At 36.1% G+C, this 25941-nt stretch overlaps 1 protein-coding gene across 2 annotated transcripts in view; it reads right to left on the bottom strand.

Moving 5' to 3' along the window:
• Nucleotides 1-25941, bottom strand: part of FCHO2 (FCH and mu domain containing endocytic adaptor 2) — a 131366-nt gene that overhangs the window by 19124 nt on the left and 86301 nt on the right. The window contains exons 14-20 of one of the 2 annotated variants that reach the window (XM_047778081.1): nucleotides 25791-25802; nucleotides 25413-25437; nucleotides 21415-21454; nucleotides 18670-18761; nucleotides 8895-8998; nucleotides 4281-4410; nucleotides 2679-2738 (exon numbers count right to left, since the gene is read on the bottom strand). In XM_047778081.1, coding sequence (XP_047634037.1) covers nucleotides 2679-2738; nucleotides 4281-4410; nucleotides 8895-8998; nucleotides 18670-18761; nucleotides 21415-21454; nucleotides 25413-25437; nucleotides 25791-25802 — 463 coding nt within the window. The remainder of the gene's footprint in view (nucleotides 1-2678; nucleotides 2739-4280; nucleotides 4411-8894; nucleotides 8999-18669; nucleotides 18762-21414; nucleotides 21455-25412; nucleotides 25438-25790; nucleotides 25803-25941) is intronic. The other variant, XM_047778082.1, reaches the window with a different exon arrangement.

Raw genomic sequence — 25941 nt, 5'->3', positions numbered from 1 at the left:
ATATGTCTTCAAAACCATTCAGATTAAATTCTTTCAGGTTCTAATCATCACATACTTAAGTTCATTAAACTGGATTTATTTAAATTTTTTCTATCCATTGGGTATTTCTAACTAAGCAGTGAATCATAATTACTCATTATTACTGTATTTGTTTCACCTCTTCTTTGTCTAATGATTGTATTTTATTCCCATAATACCTTTCCTTGATAAATATGACTAGTATCATCATTTTGGGATAATGTTCCTGACATAAACTTCACTCAGTTACATGCCTTTAGAGTTAAATCATGTAAAGATCAGTGTTTTAAAGCATAATAAAATGTAAACAAATTTAATCTATGCTTGTGTTGAGGTGTGTTTTTTAAAAAAATCTAAACAAAGTATGTAGTTTTACTTCATAGCAGAAAAATCCCTTAAAACAGTGCATTGCCTTTCTTTTTCTTTACAAATGTGCTTTTCTCATTTAAGCCTTACTATTGTTACTGACTGTTTCACTTAATATATGATGCAATTCTGTAAAAATAAGTCAAAAGGTAGTTATGATTATTCATTCTTAAAGAAAAAAAGAATAAACTAGGTCAACATATATCTATGATTTGAATGTCTATTTTAAAACATAAATGCTATACAATGTTCACAGCCATCAGATATTTTTATTTCAGATGTGACTGCCTATTCAGATGTGAATTACCTTTGAGTTATCAGGAATATTAATTCTAACAAAATTAATATTAATTCTGACAAAAAATCAGCAGTACTGGCCTTCTCTGCCTCACAACTAAGCTTGGGCCTGGCATCCTACAAATAGTGAGAAAGAGCTTTTGTTAGCTCCAGAGGCCAGGAAGATTTTGTCAAGATTCTGAAGAATTCTGATTTAGAAGATTCTTTATAGTTTAAAAAAAAGCTCAGTGATTAAAAATACATGGAAACAGGAACTGCTGTTTCTAGGCCACTGGGAAAAGTAAACCCTCCCAAACAAGAACTTAAAATTCCATATGAAAATACACCCAATATTAAAAAAAAACATATTCACAAAATCACAATAGCTACTATTTACTAACCACTAATACATGCCAGACACTCTGCCAAAGAAGCATGAAAGAAATGGTGCCGTTTTGAACCACAAGTAGTTTTGCAAAGCAGGAACATACTTTGTGGGTGAAAGGCTGGAACAATGAAGGAACATGAAAACGTGTCTGGAGAAGTGTTTATGACCCAAATCAGGGCATGGAGGACCTTTAATTTTATCCTTTTGGCACTAAAAGCCACTGAAAATATTTAAAGAAACATGAATGTTTTTCATTTGGTAAGATCACTGAACACAGAGTGGATACTGACTGAAGAGAAAAACAACTTGACAGGGACTCAAGTTTGGAGCAGGTAAGAGATAATTAAATGAAAGATAGGGGCTTGGCCAAAAAGTAGTAGTTTCTAGGCTACATGATTATAATTATGTAAAAAATACATATTTGTGCACTGGGAAAATTTCACTGTAAATCTAAGTTGGTTCAACTTTTAAAAAAAAATACATTGTTCGAAACTAGAAGGTCACTAGAAATTCAGGAAAGCATATTTTAAGAGAAAGATGAAGACTATAACCTTTTATTAGAGAAAATTATGTCCTCAAATATGAAATTAACCTTTTCCCTTAAATATCCTACACAAGTGAATATCTTGTGTACACTCAGTAATGGGTAACATTAATGTCAGCTACTGCTTTGACATTAAAAATCAAAAGATAACTATACGATCATTCTTTTAATTATTTGGGCATATAAAATAAGAATTCTTGAAATAGTTTCCCTGTAAACTCTTAAGTCCATTATTGACATATTGGCAAGAAGAAAAAAGTACTGGAGAGTTAAGGAAAAAAATTCAAAATCCACTTAACATTTTAGCATATACTCTTTTCTATTTCTATTTTTGTGTTTTTTTCTTTTTTTGCATACTTCAAAAATGTTTGACATGGAAAATAAGTACTTAAAATCCCTTAAAAAGTCTACATTTGTACTATATTATTCAGAATAATTCATTTTTTAAGAAGTAAATTCCTTGGATAGTCTCTTTTCTTTTTAAAGATAGTATGTATTCCTGTTCTCTATAAGGATAGTATGCATCCTAACATTTTGGTTAAATATGTTGCAATTTTAAACACTGTGTTTTGAAAAAATGCAGAAAGATAAAGCTGAAATAAACGGTACCATCCCTTTAATAACAATTTTTTGTGGCATTTCTTTTTCAGCTCAGGAGTAAAACACAGGGGCTCACTCCCAACTCTTTCCTACATCTGTGATTCTAACTTAAGCTCAATGTGTGTACAGGTTTTTGTACGACAGCCCTTGTGCTGGTTGTTTTTATATTGCAGTTTTTTTTTAAACTGACATATTCTTTCTGCTTCTGACAGCTTCAGATATAGGTTTATCGATATTTCTTAATGTTTAGGAAAGAAGAGCAGGGAGATGAAAGATACAGCAAAACTTATGTTTTTATAATTTATCCATTGATAGCAATGAATCCTGTATAGAAACTGGACATAATTAGTATAAAACTGAGTTAAAACCTTAGAGTTATTCTTGATTTCTGAGACACCATACATTGCTGGAAAAGGAAAAATTAAAGTATTTTAGATACACTTTAGGATCATTAGTCAACACATACACTTGCTTTTGATACAATACCTTGTGATGTCTCACAGTGCTTTTCAATTTCAGAGAGTGTCCCAATCAAATTATCATCTTCTATCATATTTAAATAAAACAAATATTGCAGGAAAAGAAAATACTTTCAAGAAACAAGAACAATCAAAAACTCAAATCTAAACAAGGAGCTGAATAAACATCACAATTTAATAGAGAACTTTAAAAGCAGATTTAAAGAAACTTGGTTCTACAAAATCCGCATTACATCCTGCCTACCTGTATCAGCATTGTTACCTACTTACGGTTCTCCTAGTACCAACACTGGCTCAAACTAAAAACAAATATGTACCAATTTAATCAAAATTAAAGTTTCCATCACAAACAGAAAGCCTTCCAAATAATCCAGAGATAAGAGGAAAGGATTAAAGCAATTTTGGTTACCCAGACCACCTGGCAGGACACATCTACGTTTTTTATAACCAAAATACAGATTCTGGAAAACAAAAGTTAGTAAAACCATATATAAAAACAAAATATAAGAATAAGGTGCTTGTTACAGCAAGCAAAAAGACTTACTGAATATATAGTTTACATAAAGTTAAAAGGTGGGAAAAACAGTTCACAAAGATATATAAAATAAGACAGTACCATCACGTTGAGACATTTAGAAATCATTTATCTCATTTTATAAAAGCCTATACCACTCATGCCATCTTTACAATGGCTACACACAGAAGACGCATTTCTCTTGTGTGCGTTTTGACAAATCAAATTGGGTATGATTAAATCAGCTTGATTAGGGCTGGGATTCTCAAATTTAACATGTATCAGAATTGTCTGGAAGTCCTGTTCAGACTGCTAGCCCCACTCCAGTTTCTGATATAAAAGGTCTGAATTTCTAGTAAGTTCCCAAGGTGACGCAGATGCATGTCCAAGGACAACACTGTGAGCACGACTGATTTATGCTCAGTTAGTGCAAACCAGTGATTTTCATTATCAAAGATGAATTCATAACTACTAAGCAGCAGCAAATGGGGCCAGTTACAATTCTGATGAGGAGTTGCTGCTCCTTAAACAAATGCTTTGAGTGGTTTTGTGCCTTGTATATTATATTAACAGCGGGTGAGGAAGATAGTAAGAATTTGTGGGAAGAACTGAATTAAAGTGATGACAGAAAAGCTCTTGAGCAAAATCTAGGTAAAATAAAATAATGCATTTGTTCAATGAGGGTTAGGTTTATGAAGCTATGCCTTAATAGCTACTTTTAAATCTTCATGATTTAAATTCTTGTAAAAAAAATAATTCATTGCAGGCACAGACACCCTTTCTTTCACTGAATTAGTTTTTAAAATCGATCTTCTTAGGATTCCAAGTTTCTATTCACAATAGAAGGTACTGCATCATATTCATATTGGTCAGTAGTTTATAAATTTGATGCATTCTTAACAGTGCCAATCATGGTTACAATTCTCTACTTAGATAATATAAAACAGGAAAAGGAAAATGTGGCTAGATTCATAATGCTAGGTGTGTCTCCAGAAAACCAAAATGTCTAGAGTTAAATTCTTCACTAGGCTCAGCCTGTTCATATTTTGGATGCTATCTTTTGCATTTGATACAAAATTGACGATAATCACTTACCTACTGTTGGAGTATTGGCAGCACTTAATGAAGCAGAAGATGAGATAGAGGAAGAACTTTCTGCCCGGGCTAATGGAGCAGCAGGAGGTGGGCTGGTATTGGACGTTACAGGTGGGCTGAATGGCCTGGGCTTAAAAACAAAATGTCATTTACCAAAATGCTAAAACAATTCCCCTGTTATCAGAAAAGATTTGGGGGTATCAGGTAAGATTAATTTTAACATATTAAACCAAATTTATTGCGTTTTTTACAACTCACAATCAGAGATGCCATAGTCAAATCATTTTCAAGAATGTATTAAAAGCTGAAAAGGCTATCATAAAATAATGTCAAGAAAATACTTAGATTAATATAGAACATTTCTGTATTTCAAAAAGTACGCCTAAGATAGCATCTCAGAAGTCTTTAAACAGTATGAAGGCTTTTCATACATACTGCCAAACTATTCCCTTTTGGATTACTCACTTTACCCTACTGCCTATACATTATTTCTCTGTTATCTCGCCAGCAATGAACAGATGAGGCTTAGAAGAAAAAAATTTTTTTTAAGTTTTAGCTAATTTGACAGGTAAAAATAAAATTGGCATTTCCCTTTTATGAGCTGTATATTAGCTCTGCCTGATTTAGTATGGGGCGATCTTAGCAATACCTGAGCTTTCACTAACCTTTTCTTCATTTAATGAAAATATTTTCTTCCTAAATATTGCTTACCCTTTACTTTCGGTACTTACAAATCTGTCAACATTTTCCTTATAATTCATAGTAATGCTTCCTCATTGAGAATATTTACCCCATTTAGAGGTTTGAGAAAAATCTTAATACTATTGTCTTCCCACATTTCTGGTTAAAAATAAAAAGAAATATGAAAAATATGATTCCAATTCATTTATCTTTTACTTTGCTGAACAGTTCCAAACTGTTCCAGTAATACACCAGCAATACTTCCTGAGGTGTTTCACTTTTTAAAAATATGGAATATTAACTTTGATTAAAAATAATCTTTTACTGGAGTTCCCGTTGTGGCTCAGCAGTAACAAACCCAACTGGTATCCATGAGGATGTGGGTTTGATCCCTGGCCTCGCTCAGTGGGTTAAGGATCTGGCATTGCCATGAGCTGTGGTGTAGGTTGCAGATGCAGCTCGGATCTGGTGTTGCTGTGGCTGTGGTGTAGGCTGGCAGCTGCAGCTCTGATTCGACCTCTAGCCTGGGAACTTCAAACGCTGCGGGTATGGCCCTAAAAAGGAAAAATAAATAAATAAACTTTTCCTGCTTAAAAAAGTGTTAAGTAAATTCAATATATCATGCCTCCTATGTGTCAGGCCATAGGTACTAGATACAAAGCCGTGAACAAGACAGTTTCTGTCCCCACTTATTTGAGGAACATGAAAAATGGAAGGCAAAAAACTAATCAACAAAGTCTTATAAGCATTCATGCACTAAAATTATTCAACTCTATATTGCATAAATATAAATTTATATATATACACTTTTATAAAAATTAGCCCAGGAGTTCCCATCGTAGCTCAGTGGTTAACGAATCAGACTAGGAACCATGAGGTTGCAGGTTTGATCCCTGGCCTTGCTCAGTGGGTCGAGGATCCGGTGTTGCCGTGAGCTGTGGTGTAGGTTGCAGATGTGGCCTGGATCCCGCATTGCTGTGGCTCTGGTGTAGGCCGGTGGCTACAGCTCCGATTAGACCCCTTGCCTGGAATCTCCATATGCCATGGGACCGGCCCAAGACAATAGCAAAAAGACCAAAAAAAAAAAAAAATTAGACAGCCCAAAATGTTTTACACTTTATACCTTTAGTTATTTTAAAGTATTAGTTCCAGACAATGGGCTTTTTTATGGCTCATTTTTATGGACAGTAGGTTGAAAAAAATACAGCAAGGTATAAAAATGCAGCTGTGGATGTATACAGATGGAGATGGTAAAGGACCTGAGGTAAAACAAATACTAAATTCACCAGCTGATCTGACTTACAAGTCTGTCAAAAGTCTTGAGATGAACTACTGTGGGGGATATTTCTCCTGTGGCAACAGGGCCTCATGGCCAATATCATGTGGCTGTAGTTGACAATTCACAACAAGAAGGTGCATTTTATTATTTTATTTAGGAAAAAAACACACTTCTTAGGTGATTTTCTCTTATTTTATAATAGCACTGTCCAATACAGTAGCTACTAGCATTTGATATGTGGCTAATTCAAAATCTGAGAAGAGCTGCAAGTGTAAAATATACAGTGGATTTTGAAAATTTGCTATACACACCCCCCAAAAGAATGCAAACTCTCAATTTTTATATTGATTACATGTTAAAATAAATTTTAATACACTTAGTAAAATATATTAATTTCACTGTTTTTTTTAAAGTAGGACTAGAAAATTTTAAAGTATATGTTACTTGCATTATATTTCTACCGGACAGCACTGCTTAAAAACAGTACTTTTCAAATAATTGCATGCATCAGAATCACTTGGCAGGCTTGTTAAAATACAAATGCTAGGCCATTCCCTGGAACTTCTGATTTGTTTGGGGTGAGACAGAGACACTGCATTTATTTCTACCAAGTTCTCAGGTGATGCTAATGCTGCTAGTCTGGGGACCACACTTGGAGAACCATCACTCTAGAACAATGAGTGCTTCTCCTTAGGAGTGTGGGGAGGATGTGGTTTTAGACCCTTTACCCTTTGAGCATCTAGTGAAAGGTATGAGCCCCCCTCTCCAGAAAAAAGCACATACAAGCATGCAAGGAAAATGGTACTCCAGTGTATAGCTGGAGAGAAATCAGCATGACCCTTTTGGTGGGCAATACAGTAATAATCAATGCACATCTTAAAAATATGCATACCATTTAGTTCATGAATTTTACTTTTAAAGTTTTCACTAAGGAAACAATGTATGCATAGAAGTAAAAAAATGTATTCATTAAGGCATTGTTATAATGAAATCTTAGAAATAAACTGTAATAATCAAAATTTCTAAAAACTTTTGGAAAATGTAATGCTGACAATGGTAAAGGAGACAGAGCATTTACACTCTGCAGCCACGTCAAATGATGTTCCCTGAAGTCCTCAGAGGGTGGTTTCTAGAAGGTTCTCAAGGCTGGGGCAGGAGGTAAAGGGTGATGTGAAAAATTTCAACAATAAAGTCCCACTTTTTAATAGACTTACGACTTAAGATTACTTGATAAAGGATTCTACCACTTGAAAGAAATTTGAAAATTATGGAATGATTCATTATACAGAAAGACATTCCCAAATATTTTCAAGCGAAGAATAGAAAATATGTAAGGTATGACCTTTTATTTAAAAATACAAACTATTCATGGCAACTAACGTTTTTGAGCAATTACTTGTACTTGACAAAGTTCTACGTTTTTACATATATTAACTTAAAGTCTCAAAATAACTTATTATATTTATTTTACCCATACATTTGCTATGTGAAGCTGCTGGTGTGTGGCAAATTCAAGTTTTGCTTTTTGGAACTTTCTCAAAGTTTTTTTCCCCCTCTGATATTTTTAATCCATGGATGCGGAACCCATAGATACAGAGAATCAACTGTGAGTCAACTGTATATAGAATGTGATCTCTGCACTAGAAGAAACACAAGCAAATGCATGGGTATAAAGAAGAGAATGATTAAACCCACTGTGGGGTGGGGAGGAGGAGTAATGATCAAAGAAGACTTTAGCTACATGGTGAGCAGTTTTTACATAGAAAATTGAGAGGCATTTCAGACAGAAGGAGCACAATAAGAAACATGATGTGTTTGGGAAAGAGAAGAAAGCTTCAAGTGGCTGGAAACTAGACTGCAGAGGAGAAAGATAAACAGTCTGGTAATGCAGGGTGGGGCAACTTTATGAAAAACCCTGCAGATTCAGCTAAAACATTCAACCATATGAATTAAGGGGTGCCACTGCAGATGTCTATCAGGAGGAAAAGATGGTGGACATTTAGGAAATTTAATTCTTGCAATTAAACTGGCAAGTAAAAGATGAAACAGAACAGAGCCTGGCTCTGAGTGGAATCCATGTATCTTCTTTCATTACCTGACAATTTTTGAAGACCAATGCCTTTTTCTTTTTTTTTTTTTTTTAGGCTGAGAAAGGCAAGAAAGATTTATTTATTTAATTATAGTTTATTTACACCTTTTTCCTTTTTTAAAAAAAGCAATATGTACTTTTAAAGTCAATTAAGTGATGGGAATTCCAAATTCCTTATGTATAAAATAAAGCTGGACTAGATGCCCACCAGGACTCCTCTGGCAATAAAAATACTTTTAGGCCTAAGAACAAGCCACCATTTCTTCCTTAATATTTGACTTTAGAATTATATGAAAATTGCTTCTTAACTATGATACAATAGAAACTAAATTTTTTAGGTGCTAACTTTCTCAGGAAATCTCTTTCCTCCTGAATAATGGTCCTGTCCCACAGGTCCAATCACTGAGATGACATGGGGACGCAAAGGAAGAACTTTTCTGTACTTTGAAGACTTAAGCAGAAGATTCCAAGCACTTAGCTATAAAGGGACATATAGGAAAATATCATTTGCATATTAAATCAAAACAGGTATAATTAAAAAAAAAAAAAAAACCTGAGTACATACTATTTCATTAATCCCACTGAGTTTGCCTGAAGCAAGCTTTGGTCTGGAAGCAGGTCTTGGAGGAGGGACAATGGTGCCTACAGAAAGAGGAGTTGGGGGCCTGGCTGGTAGGTAGAAAAAGAGAATTTGAAGAAAATCATTAGTATACAGCAATCCCTACATAAAAACATCCTACTATAGGAGAACAATTAAGAATCAAATTTCATTTTTCACTTCTTTTTCTTTAAAATGCAATTATAGCTATTTGTTGAAATGCTGGGAATCTACCAAATATGCTTTCTTAAAAGCTATCATTTGAATATTCCTAAAAAAGAGATTCAACTTTTCAATAAAACTGATACACATAATATAAATTGGATTTCTGTTTCAATTATTTATACATATAAAAATTAAATCTAATAAATTAACTGGTGAAAATAAATCAATTTAAATCACTTATGATGGAGCATGGTAATGTGAGAAAAAAGAATGTATACAAGTATGTGTAACTGGGTCACCTTGCTGTATAGTGGAAAATTGACAGAACACTATAAACCAGCTATAATGGAAAAAATAAAAATCATTATAAAAAAATTAAAAAAACTGAGGCATGGGGAACTAAGAAAAAAGAAAATCAATCAATTTAAGGCCTGAGGTCTTTAGTTTACTGCCAATATTTCTACTTTACAGTTATGCAAGATAAGCCTTTGAATCAACATCTTCAAAATAATAACATTAACTCTAAATAAAACACTTACCTTATTTAAACTTGTAATCTCACTTTTAAGTTGAACTACATTGTACCATTTTATGACAATCAAAAATATTTCTTTACAAAAAAATTTTCCTAAGTCACTACAGTTTGATATAAGCTTATCTTTTCCTAAATCTGATATAAATTTATCATTCAATATTTTTCAGTAGCATTTGCAAATGCTGCATTTTTAAAAATCAGAAATTCTAACCTCAGTATCCCTAATTAAAAATAACTCAGCATGGTAGAAATTAATGAATGAAATTCAAGCATACATCATCAAGAGTCACAAATGTATTAGCATAATTAAAGCAAGAGTAAAAAATGGAAGCAAATACATTTTCTTTTCTTTTGCTTTTTAGAGCCAAACTCCCAGCATATGGAAGTTACCAGGCTAGGGGTCAAATCATAGCTACAGCACACAGCATCTCAGGATCTGAGCCATGTCTGCAACCTACACCACAGCTCATGGCAACGCCGGATCTTTAACCCACTGAGCGAGGCCAGAGATCAAACCTGCATCCTCATGGATCCTAGTCAGGTTTGTTAACTGCTGAGCCACAAAGGGAAACTCTGGAAGCAAATACACTTTTATGATTTTTAAATTAGTTCATTAAAATGATCTTCAAATCCTTTTGGTCCACTGGAAAAGATGAGGTGATAGACTGAAGAATATAGTATGGGCAGGAAGAAATGTATTTCAGTAAGTTCCACAAGTTTACAGATGTGCAAAGTTAAAAAATAGAAGAATGGGCCTAAGTATGTACATGGGGAAACAAACAATAAAGCAGAGGGTTCTGGGTCAGCACTGGAGGGATGGAGGAGTAAAAGGAAGGAGCATGGAGGTGGGAGAAGAGAAAAAGGTAGTGACAGGAGTGAAAGTAAAGGCAAAGCATCATTTAGAAAGGGGTATAGAATCATTTAGAAAGCAGATCATACGAAGAGATAAAAGATGCGAGCACAGTTCAGATTAACTGAAGAAAACAGTAAAAAGCTAAGAAATCAAGTTTAGATTCTAAGGCTGCTGCCTTCTTCCAGTCAGCACCAGCACTTTCATTCTGCACCCCTGCTTTACAACGCACAGTAGAAGATGGAGTTCCTGTCATGGCGCAATGGTTAAGGAATCTGACTAGGAACCATGAGGTTTCGGGTTCGATCCCTGGCCTTGCTGTGAGCTGTGGTGTAGGTCGTAGACGTGGCTCGGATGCTGCGTGGCTGTGGCTGTGGCGTAGGCTGGCGGCTACAGCTCTGATTAGATCCCTAGCCTGGGAACCTCAATATGCCGAGGGATTGGCCCTAGAAAGGCAAAAAGATAAACAAAAAAAAATGCACAGTAGAAATGTGCACTAACCTAAGGACTGCAACACTTCCCTATGCTGTACCATTTACTTTAAAGATATGTTCATTACCAATGAAACCAACACTGACCAATACTCAAGTTATTTCAAGCTTGTGAAAGAGCTTAACATAATAACATTTACACCTGAAGCTTCATTACTGAGCAAGAGGCCTGTTCAAATAGCATTTAGATTGACTCCACCAAGCCTGGTAGAAGTGTTAAGTTCAGCTTCTGCAGATAATCAAAACTTGTTTTTTGATAAATGCTAATAACAAGGAGTTCCCATTGTGGTACACTGGAAATGAATCTGATTAGTATCCAAGAAGATATGAGTTTGCTCCCTGGGCCTCAATCAGTGGGTTGGGGATCCGGCGCTGCCATGAGCTGTGGTATAGGTCGCAGACATGGCTTGGATCTTAAGTAGCTGTGGTGTAGGCTGACAGCTATAGCTATGATTTGATCCCTAGCCTGGGAACTTCTACATGGCTTGGGAGCAGCCCTAAGAGGCAAAAAAAAAAAAAAAAAAGAATAACAATACTAACAACATGTGTATAACAAAACAAAAATTATAAATGAATATTTCCATATGCCAATTATTTATTCATTTTGTCTTTTTAGGGCCACACCTGCAGCACATGGAGGTTCCAAGGCTAGGGGTCCAGTAGGAGCTGTAGCTGCTGGCCACAGCCACAGCAATGGGGGATTCAAGCCACATCTTCCACCTACATCACAGCTCACAGTAACAGCAGATCCTTAAGCCACTGAGCAAAGCCAAGTATTGAATCTACGTCCTCATGGATACTAGTCAGGTTCCTTAACCACTGAGCCACGATGGGAATGCCCATGTGCCAATTAGATACTGCTTTTAGAAGACTTAAGGAGATTACTTCAACTGTTCACAGGTTTAAGTATTTTAATTATGTTTTGTGGTGGTGGTGGAGCTCACTTCCAAGAAATGTCTACTAGATGCAGTATTTCAAGAAATATAGTGTCTTGTAAAGTATAAAAACAGTTGAAAAGAGCTCATTTAGATCTGCTCATACCATTTTTAATCTGAACAGAGACACAGACTAATCTAGAATGCAGAAGCAATGATGATGCAGAAGAAAAATCAGCAGTTAGCTTATTCTGTCAGTAGTCTTTCAGGGCATGTAATAATTATGGCAAAGGTTACTTTGGTCCTCAAAGACACAGCTGTTTTGTTTTGGTTTTTTGTCTTTTTGCCATTTCTAGGACCGCTCCCGTGGCATATGGAGGTTTCCCAGGCCAAGGGTCCAATCGGAGCTGTAGCTGCCAGCCTACACCAGGGCCACAGAGCAACGTGGGATCCTAGCCGCGTCTGCAACCTACATCGCAGCTCACGGCAACGCCGGATCCTTAACCCACTGAGCAAGGGCAAGGGATGGAACCTGTAACCTCATGGTTCCTAGTCAGATTCATTAACCACTGAGCCACGACGGGAGCTCCCCAGAGACACAGCTATTGAAAGATCTCTTATGCAAAGTGTCAGGGAACTCAAAGGTATTTTCAGCTTTACAGTGCAATCTCTGGAATGCCTTCTTTGTTCCACTTGAGTCATTAATTTCTTTGGACACACCCAAGGCATGTGGAAGTTCCCAGACAAGGGATCGAACTCATACCACAGAAGGGACCCAAGCCACAGCAGTGACAATGCTGGATCCTTAACCCACTGAGCCACTAGGGAACTCCCTAGTCAGTAATGTAATAATTCACCACTAAAGGAAATCCAATGACTTTGCAACAGTGAAGCAAATGGAAACTTACTCTGCTCCCTGGTGGTGTCATTATAGCAGAAGAGCATAAAGAGCTGATAGAAAAGTGGAGTTCCTGTAGTGGCTCAGTGGTTAACAAATCCGACTAGGAACCTTGAGCTTTCAGGTTCAATCCCTGGCCTCGCTCAGTGGGTTAAGGATCCGGCATTGCCGTGAGCTGTGATGTAGGTGGCAGACAAGGCTCGGGTCCCACATTGCTGTGGCTCTGGCATAGGCTGGCAGCTGCAGCTCTGATTAGACCCCTAGCCTGGGAACCTCCATATGCCACACGGGAGCCGCCCAAGAAATGGCAAAAAGACAAAAAAAACAAAAAAAAGATCAATGGAAGAAGAAAGCAACTGAAACCTAGAGGTGAGATAGAACATGATGGAGGATAATGTGAAAAAAAGTATGTGTATATATAACTGAGTCCACTTTGCTGTATGGTAGAAATTGACAGAACATTGTAAATAAATTATAAAAAAATTTTTAGGCGTTCCCGTCATGGCTCAGTGGAAACAAACCTGACTAGCAATGAGGATACAGGTTGGATCCCTGGCCTCACTCAGTGGGTTAAGGATCCAGCATTGCCATGACCTGTGGTATAGGTCACAGACGCGGCTTGGATCCTGCACTGCTGTTGCTGTGGAGTAGGCCGGCAGCTACAGTTCTGATTTGACCCCTAGCCTGAGAACCTCCATATGCCGCAGGTGCAGCCCTAAAAAGACAAAAAAAAAAAAATTAAAGAAAATTGTAGAACTAAAATATAAATCTTTATAGCCAGATAGTTCTTATTCAGGTTCATATTATTTTACTCAAATCTAGAAAAATTTAGTAATACATGGAACAAGAACATGAACTCAAGCTCTATATATTAACTGAGGAAAATAATTACGAAAATAAGAAACTTAAAATACCTATGAGAAAAATTTAAGGTTCAAAAGTATATAAAGGCACTGGGGTTCCTGCTGTGGCACAGCAGATTAAGAACCCTACATAGAGTCCTTGAGGATGCAGATTTAATCCCAGGCCTCGCTCAGTGGGTTAAGGATCTGGCATTGCATCAAGCTGCGGCATAGGTCGCAGATGTGGCTTGGATCCAGCATGGCTGTGATGGAGGCCAGCAGCTGCAGCTCTGATTCAACCCTTAGCCTGGGAAATTTCATATGCCACAGAAAAAAATGTATATACATATATCTGTGGGTTTATGTATATATATGTGTGTGTGTGTATAATATAAAATATATATATAAAGCCAGAATTATTCTTGTTTTCCAAGAGGAGCAAAATATAATGCTAACAGTCAGTAAAATTCTAAAAAGATTTGACCAAGTGTCAGCATGGTGGTGCTATATTCATGTGTTTCTCAACAAACTAACTAGTGCTAAAACTAAAAACTGTCATAAGAAGAAAGATAAGTCAGTGTTTGAGTTATTATAAAAACCAGCCTTGGAGTTCCTGTCGTGGCGCAGTGGTTAACGAGTCCGACTAGGAACCATGAGGTTGCAGGTTCGGTCCCTGCCCTTGCTCAGTGGGTTAACAATCTGGCGTTGCCGTGAGCTGTGGTGTAGGTTGCAGACGCGGCTCGGATCCTGCGTCGCTGTGGCTCTGGTGTAGGCCAGCGACTACAGCTCCGATTCAACCCCTAGCCTGGGAACCTCCATATGCTGCGGAAGCGGCCCAAAGAAATAGCAAAAAGACAAAAAAAAAAAGCCAGCCTAATATTTTTCAAAAGATAATTTTATGGGCTTTGTAAAAGTGACAACTGCTCAATTAATCCATGGGTACAGAAGAAATAGTCTATTCTAAGCACTTATCAAAGGAAAGGCATATATATTTTATATTAAATTTTATATACATATATACATTTATTTATACATAAATTATATATATATTATAGTCTATATAGTAGAAGAAGCAACTGAAACTACTTGTGTACCAAACTCTAAGCATGCTTTTTAAATATAGAACAACACTGGAAGGTTTAAAATATCAGTGACTAACTGGTAGGAATTACTTTCTTAGACTGCTTTAGCTGAGATGGGGTCATTAATGAATTAAGATTCTGAAAAGGAAAAAAGAGAGTAGGTAATAATCTGACTACCTGGCCCTTGCTAAAACGTGAAAATGCATACATGTGTAGATGTTAAGGGAGCCATGCATTGCAAAAAGAGGTGGAAGAAAATTTAAGACAAAATGCCTATTTCACCATTTCACTTAGGGCCAGTCTTACAAAACAGGAGATTCACCATAATGCATTCACCAGTTTTATCAAAAATTATATTCTGTTCAAGTGAAGACAACAGTAATCACTGCAAAGCAGAATGTCTCTTTTCAACATCACTAACATTCTTTGAAGGGCAAAATAATTTGACATTAAAAATTTTTTATTATAGTTGGTTTACAATGTTCTATCAACTTCTGCTATACAGTAAAATGACCCAGTTATACATATATACATATAAATTCTTTTTCTCATATTATCTTCCATCATGATCCACAAGTGATTGGACATAGTCCCCTGTGCTATACAGCAGGATCCCATTGCTTATCCACTCCAAACACAGTAGTTTGTACCTACTAACCCCAAACTCCCAATCCATCCCACTCCCTCCCCTTCCCCCTAGGCAACCACAAGTCTGTTCTCCATGTTCCATGAGTTTGTTTCTTTTCTGTAGACAGGTTCATTTGTGCCATATACTAGATTCCAGATATAAGTGATATCGTATGGCATCTGTCCTTCTCTTTCTGACTTAGTTCACTTAGTATGACTCTCTAGTTCCACCCATGTTGCTGCAAAAGGCATTATTTTTTCTTTTTTATGGCTAATTTGACATTTTTCAGACTAAATAAAAAGGTTTTAAAAGGCAAACCAACATAAATTTAAAAACAAGCAAAAGTTTTAGTTTTACCTACCAAACATCAAATGACAACTAAGTGAAAGTATATCATTTTTTTTACTGAAAGTTTAAGTGATATAGATAAAACAGTCTTTAGATAGGTAGCAAGAGGCAAAGAGTACTTTTTTGAAAAGAAAGAGACTGTGCTAAAGAAAACAGTGAGAAACAATGGGTGGAGTTAAGAAGAAACTTCCATATAAATAAAACCTCTGTGATAATGTGAAAATTTTTAAGATTAAAAAAAATAATAATTAAAAAACACTGCTTAGGAGTTACTGTCATGGCTCAGTGGTACGAACCCAACTAGTGTCCATGAGGACCTGGGTCTGATCCCTGGCCTCGCTCAGTGGGTTAAGGATCTGGTGCTGCTGTCAGCTATGGTATAGGTTGCAGATTCAGCTTGGATCTGGCATTGCTGTGGCTGTGGTGTAGACTGGCAGGTGCAGCTCTGATTTGACCCCTAGCCTGGGAACTTCTATATGCCCTAAACAGCAAAACAAACAAACAAACAAACAACAAACAAACACCACTGCTTAGGACCCTCTTCATTCTAAAAACAAAATATGACAGTATTCTGACTTTTTACTAAACAAAAAAGGAACTTAACACAACTTTAGTTTTTCCTATACAATTACTTATAAAATCCATCAGTAAGATTAGTTTCCTAAAAGTAAATAGTAACAAATGCCAACTGAGAAAGGCTATAATGCCACTTCAGAATATGTTCAATTATCTAATGACTGTTTCTTGCTGTTTTACAAGTATCAGGTGCAGATCACCTTCTCTTCCAACTGGAGTTCCCATCATGGCTCAGCAGTTAACGAACTTGACTAGCATCCATGAGGACACAGGTTCGATCCCTGGCCTCACTCAGTGGATTAAGGATCCGGTGTTGTCGTGAGCTGTGTTGTAGGAAGCAGATGCGGCTTGGATCTCACGTTGCTGTGGCTATGGTGTAGGCCAGCAGCGACAGCTCCAATTGGACCCCCGGCCTGGGAGGGGCTCCATACGCTTCGGATGTGGCCATAAAGACAAAAAAACAAAATAAATAAATAAATAATTCCCAACTGTTTCAGGTTAAAGCTGTCTAAAACCCATGTATAATTTCTTTTTAAAATATTAGTTTCTAAACACTCCAATTTTAAATACCAGCACTTATATTTTATTACTAATAGTAAAATGTTTCAATATGCTTACTGTTTTGTTAATCTGCCAGACTATGACGAATAGAACAAAGATTTTGGAATTATTAAGATCGATCCAAGTTTAAGGAGTTCCCTGGTGATTCAGTGGGCTACAGATCTAGCATCCTGAATGCACTGGCTCGGGTCACTGCTATGGTGTGAGTTCGATCCCTGGCCCAGGAACTCTGCATGCCAAGGGCAGGGCCAAAAAAAAAAAAAGATCCAGGTTTGAAACTATGCTTCATTTCCTAGTTACATGGTGTTGAGAAAATCCTGATCATCTTGGAGCTTTACTTTTTTCATCTATAAAATAGGGACAATAAAAAGGACTTTATGTAGCAGTTAATGAGCTGAAGTCAAATAGAATGTACACAGATCTCAGCAGAGACACAGCAGGAACTTGATTCCAGTTTTCTTCCCAACATTCCAGAACTTCCTTTACCCCAAATACAGCATTTCTGAAATCTCAGAGAAGGTTGAATATCAACTTCAAGTGATTTTATTTTCTTTTTGAACAAGGAGTTTTATCAAACATGCTTTGATTACTGACTAGTGGGATTTTACCTTTTGAAAGAAAAGAGAAATTTAATATATTCTTGCCAAAAGAACAACTAAAACACACTATTCAAGTTCTTTCATGTATTTCTTAGCAAGCGCTAAAGCCTTTCAGGAAAGCAGTTTGGTAATAAGTATTAATGGGCATATCTTGTGATTCATAAATCATGTAATGATAAATTATTATAAGGATATGAGACATATGAACAAAGTGTGTTTTATCCATAGATATCCATAATATTAGAAAATTAGATGCAACTTGAATGTCCATCAAGAATGGACTGGTTGGGAGTTCCCGCCCATGGCTCAGTGGTTAACAAATCCAACTAGGAACCATGAGGTTGCAGGTTCAATCCCTGGCCTCGCTCAGTGGGTTAAGGATCTGGCATTGCCTTGAGCTGTGGTGTAGGCCATCGGCTACAGTTCTGATCAGACCCCTAGCCTGAGAACCTCCATATGCCGCAGGTGCAGCCCTAAAAATAAATAAAAAAAATAATAACTTTTTAAAAACAAAAACAAAAACAATGGACTGGTTATGGAGTTCCCATTGTGGCACAGTGGAAACAAATCTGACTAGTAACTACGAGGTTGCGGGTTCAAGCCCTGGCCTCACTCAGTGGGTTAAGGATCTGGCGTTGACTTGAGCTATGGTGTAGGCCAGCAGCTACAGCTCTGATTTGACCCCTAGCCTGGAACCTCCATATGCCACAGGTGTGGCCCTAAAAAGCAAAAAGACAAAAAAAAAAAAAAGAAAAAGAAAAAAGAAAGAAAGAAAAAAACGTACTGGTTATATTAATGCACATCTATACAGGTGAATAATTATTATTTGGGTACTCATACAGAAATGATGCCTAGAAATAAATATATAAATAAATGAAAAAAACTGTTGTTTGATGACTTTTTATTGTTAAAAGCCATAGGGTCTTTAAGCTAACAAAATCAGTATAAAATCACTTTATCTGGTAACATGCCCAAGGACAAGTTAAAAAAAAATTCTGATCATTAAGTACAACATACAGGAAGTCCCACTGTGGCACAAGGGGATCGATGCGTCTCTGCAGTGCCAGGACACAGGTTTGATCACCAGCCCAGCACAGTGGGTTAAAGGAACCAGAGTTGCTACAGCTGTGGTGTAGACCACAGCTGCAGCTCAGATCTGATCCCTGGCCCAGGAACTCCAAAAAAAGAAAAAAAAAGTACATTATACAAGAAATGAATAAATCAGTTAGAAAAAAGTACTGCATTACTTTACAGTTAAATGAATATACACACACACACATATCTATATTTACCTGAGGAGGAGGATGAAGTTAGTGAAGCTGAAGATGAATCAAGAGATGGTCCAAACAGGGGGTCCCAAGCAAGCAAATCACTGGCCCCCTTCCTACCACAACATTTTAATAATAAAGATTTCAGCAAATTAATATTTTAATAGTAAAAATCTAATATTTGTTAACCTACTATAAGCAGAACCTATAATAACATTACGCAACACTTTTAAGAGAGAGTAGAGAAGATAATCCCCACTGATTAAATCTTGTTAAACTCTTAACAGTTTTAGGGGCTATCAGAATGGAAATGATTTCAGTTTTATACATGAAAAGCAGCACAGAGAGTCTAAATGAGTTGCCTAAGGACACATAACCAATTAATTCTACAGCAGTGTCAGGTCTGCTAAATCACATCTAACACCCAGTTGAATAGAAAATTTCTTAAGCATTATGAAATCAGGTAGAAATTTTATAAGACCATATTATTTTCAAAGATGAAGAAAAACAGCCAAGGATTTTCTTTTTAAAGTACTTTTTAAGTACAGGACGGTGACTTGAACATCTATAATAACTTCAAAGGTCTGATCACTGCAGTAGATCATGCATACATGGAATTTCTCCCTAGATAATCCACTGCCTGGGCCACTAAGGTGGTCTAGCAAAATGTTTGTGTCATACATGCCTACACAGTCATAGGTTACCAAGATTATAGATGAATTGAAAACATCAACATTCGAGTTTCAAGAACTCAACATGCTGCATAACCAAAGATTTTCCTCCACTGACCTCTTGGAATTCACTTGACTGGTTACTCTCAGGATTCAACTCTTGGCTCTTTACTACATAAGTCTTTCTCTTTTTCATTTTAGTCATACCCTTTTAAGATCTTAACATGATTTCTACCACCACCTCTTTTTTTTAAACCTCCCCAACTTTACTGAAGTATGACGACAAATAAAAACGGTATATATTTACGGCATGAAAAGAAAATTAATCCCCATTTTAAAATAATTTAATGCATCAAACTACCATTACTTAAAATATTTTTCTAAATCTTAGAAAATAGACCCACTGTAATGGAAATATTACAATTATCTATAAACAGAGTCTAGTATCTCAACATGCACTCACATGGAAGCACACATCTATGATAAAGTCCAGAATCAAAACTGCATAAATAATTCCTAAAAACAAAAGTCTTAGAACACTAAACATATCTTTAAAATGATAAATCAGGAGTTCCTGTCGCAGCTCAGTAGTTAGCGAACCCGACTAGCATCCATGAGGACAAGAATTTGATCCCTGGCCTCACTCAGTGGGTTAAGTATCCGGCGTTGCTGTGAGCTGTGGTGTAGGTCGCAGATGAGGCTCAGATCCCGAGTTGCTGTGGCTGTGGTGTAGGCTGGAGGCTACAGTTCTGAATAGACCCCTAGCCTGGGAACCTCCGTATGCTACAGGTACCCTAAAAAAAGACCAAAAAAAAAAATGGTAAGTCAAATGAATACCACCACGGTGTTCAATTAGTGCCTAGCTTCAAAGTTTCCATTTTAGGAGTTCCCGTCGTGGCTCAGTGGTTAATGAATCTGACTAGGAACCATGAAGTTGCGGGTTTGATCCCTGGCCTTGCTCAGTGGGTTAAGGATCCGGCGTTGCCATGAGCGGTGGTGTAGGTTGCAGACATGGCTCGGATCCCACGTTGCTGTGGCTCTGGTGTAGACCAGCAGATACATCTCCAATTAGACCCCTGGCCTGGGAACCTCCATATGCCGCAAGAGCAGCCTAAGAAAATGGCAAAGAGACCAAAAAAAAAAAAGTTTCCATTTTAAACTATTCATTTAATTAAATCTACTTTTACTCATACCAAAAACATTTAAAGAAAGTATCTTATTGATAACTACAGAAGTGAAAAAAGACCAATGCAACACTGGCTTAAAATAGATATATATATATATATTTTTTTTTTTAAGAAGAAATGGCAATGTGTCTTCTAGAACTCTTCCAACTTAAGATACTTCTTCATTTTGAGGTTCATAAAGCATATAGTCTATTTTACAAGGTCACAAGCAAAACAGAAGGAAAAACAATGAGAAAATTTCCATGAAAATAATTAGTTGAAATATAGACATGTATGAATTTGGGATACTACCATTTATTTAGAAGAAGTGAGGACACCAAAGCGAAATACAGCTGAATTGATTTTTAAATTATAATTATTATAAAGAGAAATACTGTCAAATGAGAAATAATTTAAAACATCTAAAAACTCCACATCAATGTTTCACAGCCTAGGAAACAGGATGACTATAAACACTCTACTGAGAAATAAAACTGCAGAGATAATAAAACTCTCTAGAAAAAAGAACAAAAGAAGGATATTTAAAATTTAAACGTAGTGCAGAGGGAAGGATAAACAGGTGGAGGACATAAGTTTTTCAGGGCCATGAAGTTATTATGTATGATACTATAATGGTGGACACATGGCATTATCCATTTGTCAAAACTCATTGGATATATAACACCAAGAGTGAATCCTAGTGTAGACCATAGACTTTGGGTGATAATGACATGTCAATGTAAGTTCATTAATGATAACAAATGCGTTACTCTGGAGGAGGGTGAATTCTGGTAGTGGGGGAGGTTTGGCACATTCAGAGTCAAAGTGAATATGCAAGAAAACTGTACCTTACACTCAATTTTGCTGTGAACCTAAAATTTCTCTTAAAAATGAAGTCTATTTAAAACAAATTTTTCTAATGTGGAACTTACTCATTGGATGCAGATGGCTTAGATTTTGTTAACTCTTCACCTAATTAAAAAATTGAAACATTAGAAAAAAAATTAATTATACAAGTAACAAAATATCTTAATGTAAAGGAAATACTACACATATATCATAGCAATCTATGAACAATTTTTAAATTCTGGCATTAATAACATATAGAAACAATTATGAAGAAAAGGAAAATAAGCCTTTAATAAGTTTTCTACCACGCCTAAGAATATTAAAACAATAGCTAAATTTCTGCTAAATCTTTATTTCTGCTATATCTTTGATAAAATCAAGTCAGGAGTTACCGTTGTGGCTCAGCAGAAATTAATCCAACTAGTATCCATGAGGATGTGGGTTCGATCCCTGGCCTCGTTCAGTAGGTTAAAGGATCCGGCATTGCTGTGAGCTTTGGTGTAGGCTGGCAGCTGCAGTTCCAATTCAACCCCTAGCCTGGCAACTTATATTTGCCGCGGGTGCAGACCTAAAAGAAAAATGAAAAAACAAAACAAAACAAAATCCTCAAGTCAATTAAACTATCACATTAAAATGCTGTTTCAGAAAAACAAAACGGGGCTGCAACTTTAAAAATTAGAACAAATGTTTAAATACTTATGTATTACTCAAGAATTTCAACTGATGAATTATGAAAGCATTTTTCAAGCTCTGATATCATTAGTCATTATTTTACTGATCAAAAATAGTTATTAACTCTTGAAGGACACTCCATTTTGAAAAATAAATTTTTTTAACATCCTAGAGCAACAGTCTACTTTACAGACGGTCTGTTTTGCTACCTTTCGCATGTGTAACATGAATCACTTCGTAAGCAACTGGTACACAGAAGAACAGCACCAGTTATGACAAAAGTCCTGCTGGTTCATAAGCAATTTTCACTGCACCTTAATGTTTCGCATCACCAAGCAATAACTGATGAATGAAAAACCTATCAACATGGGTAAGTGCAGCAAACTATAAGGAATACCACAGTGTACGTGAAGCCCACTCACATCACATTCTCCCATTTGTCTCAGTTTGGCCATTTGTTTTGCCTCAAAGTGCTGATTATGGTATTCTTCATCTTTCCCCTTTTTGCCCTCATCTTCATAACTCAGTAGCCCCCTTTTATACTCATTTCCCTCACATCCCCTGTCATCAAGCTACAAGCTACTTAGCATTTCTTTTTTAAAAGTAAAATCCTGAGTTCCCATCGTGGCTTAGGGGTTAACGAACCTGACCTGCATCCATAAGGACACGGGTTGGATCCCTGGCCTTGCTCAGTGGGTTAAGGATCCGGCATTCCCATGCTGTGGTGTAGGTCACAGACACAGCTCGGATTTGGCATTGCTGTGGCTGTGGTGTAGGCCGGCATCTACAGCTCCGATTGGACCCCTAGCCTGGGAACCTCCATATCCCATGTGTATGGCCCTAAAAAGACAAAAAGACACACATGCAAAAAGTAAAATCCTACTTTTAGTTTGGTATTTATTATGAATTTAATAGGGCTTTTCAACTGTGCTAGAATTTTTAATTACAACTGCTGTGATAGTTTTCATTATGAACTGTGCTCACAAAATTGCACAGTTTTTGAGTGGATTATCTCAACTCTATTTTTCCCACAACTCTTGTTTAATATGTGATTCTGCAAATGGGGTTAACACCTCAAAAACGTTTTTAGTATAATGAAGTTATTCTACCCAAAACCCTATAACAGAAATTGTAACTGTGATATGACTTAAAAATAGATTGAACTAAAAACTCATCTTAAAAGTGCCTTTTGGCTCATGAGGAAGAGTTATTATGCCAGTTAAATATGCTTTTATATGCTTAAACAGAAACTAATCTTTGGTTTTGTTGATTTCTGAAAAATGTTAGTCATGTATTAAATTTAAGGCATATCTCAAAACTGAAAGAAATAATACAGATAAATGGTCTTCTGTGGTAAAATAAGTATCCTTCTACTCTGGCATTAGGGCTCATGATGAGAAAAGACCATTTCGACAGATGACATGATACTATACCTAGAAAATCGTAAAGACGCTACCAGAAAACTGTTAGAGCTCATCAATGAATCTGGCAAAGTCTCAGGATACAAAATTAATATACAGAAATAACCACCTTTCTACATACTAACAACGAATGATTAGATAGAGAAATTAGGGAAAGAATGCCATTTACCACCACATCAAAAAGAATAAAATAAGTAGGAATAAGCCTACCTCAAGAGACAAAAGACCTGTACTCTGAAAACTATTAAGATGCTGATGAAAGAAATACAAGATGACACAAACAGATGGAAAGACATACCATGCTCTTGGATTGGAAGAATCAACATTATCAAAATGACTATACTACCCAAGGCAATCTACAGATTCAATGCAATCCCTATCAAATAACCAAGGACATATTTCACTGAACTAGAACAAGATATTGTAAAGTTTGTATGGAAGTACATAAAATCTAGAATAGCCAAAGCTATCCTGAGAAAGAAAAATGGAGCTGGAGGAAATCAGTCTCCCTGACCTCAGACTATACTACAAAACTATAGTCATCGAAACTGTATAGTACTGGCACAGACACAGAAATATAGATCAGTGGAACAGGATAGAGAGCCCAGAATTAAACCCACTCACCTGCAGTCAACTAAACTATGGCAAAAGAGGCAGGAATATACAATGGAAAAAATAGTCCCTTCAGTAAGTGGTGCTGGGAAAACTGGACAGCTCCATGTAAAAGAATGAAATTAGAACACTTCCTAACACCATACACAAAAATAAACTCAAAATGGATTAAAGACCTAAATATAAGACTGGATACTATAAAACTCATAGAGGAAAACATAGGCCAAACACTCTCCAACATAAACCACAGCAATATCTTCTCAGATCCACCTCCTAGAGTAATGACAATTAGAATAAAAATAAACAAATGGGACCTATTTAAACTTAAAAGTTTCTGCACAGCAAAGGAAACCCTAAATGAAATGAAAAGATAGTTCAAAGAATGAGACAGCTCAAAGAATCACAGAAAATATCTGCAAATGAAGCGACTGACAAGGGATTTATCTCCAAAATTTATAAACACCTTCTGTAGCTCAATTCCAAAAAAACAAACAACCCCATCAAAAAATGGGCAGGAGATCTAAATAGACAATTCATCAAAGAAGACATAGAGATGGCCAAAGAACACATGAAAAGATGTTCAACATCACTCATTATAAGAGAAATGCAAATCAAACTACTGTAAGGTACCACCTTACACCAGCCAGAATGGCCATCACCAAAAAGTCTACAAACAAAAAAAGCTGGAGAGGGTGTGGAGAAAAGGGAAACTTCCCACACTGTTGGTGGGAAAGTAAACTGGTGCAACCACAATGGAAAATAGTATGGAGATTCCTCAGAAAACGAAAAATAGAATTACCATTTGATCCTGCAATCCCACTCCTGGGCATCTATCCAGAGAAAACCATGACTCGAAAGATACATGCACTCCAATGTTTGTTGCAGCACTATATACAATAGCCAAGACATGGAAACAACCTAAATGCCCATCAACAGAGAAGTGGATCAAGAGGATGTGTACATACACACAATGGAGTACAACTCAGCCATTAAAAGGAAAGAAATAATGGCATTTGCAGCAACATGGATGGATCTAGATAGAAATTATGCTGAGTGAAGACAGTCAGACAATGAGACACCAACATCATATGCTATCACTTACATGTGGAATCTGAAAAAAAGGACACAATGAACTTCTTTGCAGAACAGATACTGACTCACAGACTTTGAAAAACTTATGGTTTCCAAAGCAGACAAGTGGGAGGAGGCTGGGGGTTTGGGATGGAAATGCTATAAAATTCAGTTGTAACGATCACTGTACAACTATAAATGTAATAGAATTCACTGAATTAAAAAAAATTTCTGTAATTACACAGGTTTAGGTTACAAGCTTAGCAAATCAGACTTAAAATAACCAATTTAAATATCAAACTTACTAGATGAATTCCGATTCATCTGCACCTAAAACAAAAATGCAAAAACTAAATGCCATTAAATAAATAATTTAATGTGTTATCATTTGGTAAAACGTTAATATTGGGACTCTAATTTTAAGTTGTTTTCAGTATATCTGCTCAATTACAAACTGAATTTATATTAAAAGATTACAGAAAAAACTTTCAGTAGTTTTTGTTTTATAATAAAAAAATAATATGTATACCTTTAATCAGTCCATGTTTTAAAATACTGATATCTATAGCAAGATACTACGACTTACTTGCTAATGTAAAAACACAAATATTTTGAAAATCAATATTCAAACATACAATGATTTTTTTCAAGTCAATATGAAAAATACAAAATCTTGCACTTACTGGGCTATGTCTCTAGCAGTACATGGAAGGAAAAAGAAAAACAAAGTGTTAAAAAATATTCATTTTATAATTTAAAATATCATATTTCCTTGCTCTAATAATCCACTATTCCTTTGTGAATCATATCTAAAATCTACATACTTTAAAAGGC

Source organism: Phacochoerus africanus, chromosome 4, assembly GCF_016906955.1.
Source record: "Phacochoerus africanus isolate WHEZ1 chromosome 4, ROS_Pafr_v1, whole genome shotgun sequence".
Taxonomy (NCBI): domain Eukaryota; kingdom Metazoa; phylum Chordata; class Mammalia; order Artiodactyla; family Suidae; genus Phacochoerus; species Phacochoerus africanus.
Note: the sequence above shows the minus strand (reverse complement) of the source record. Positions and strands in the feature narration are given on the sequence as shown.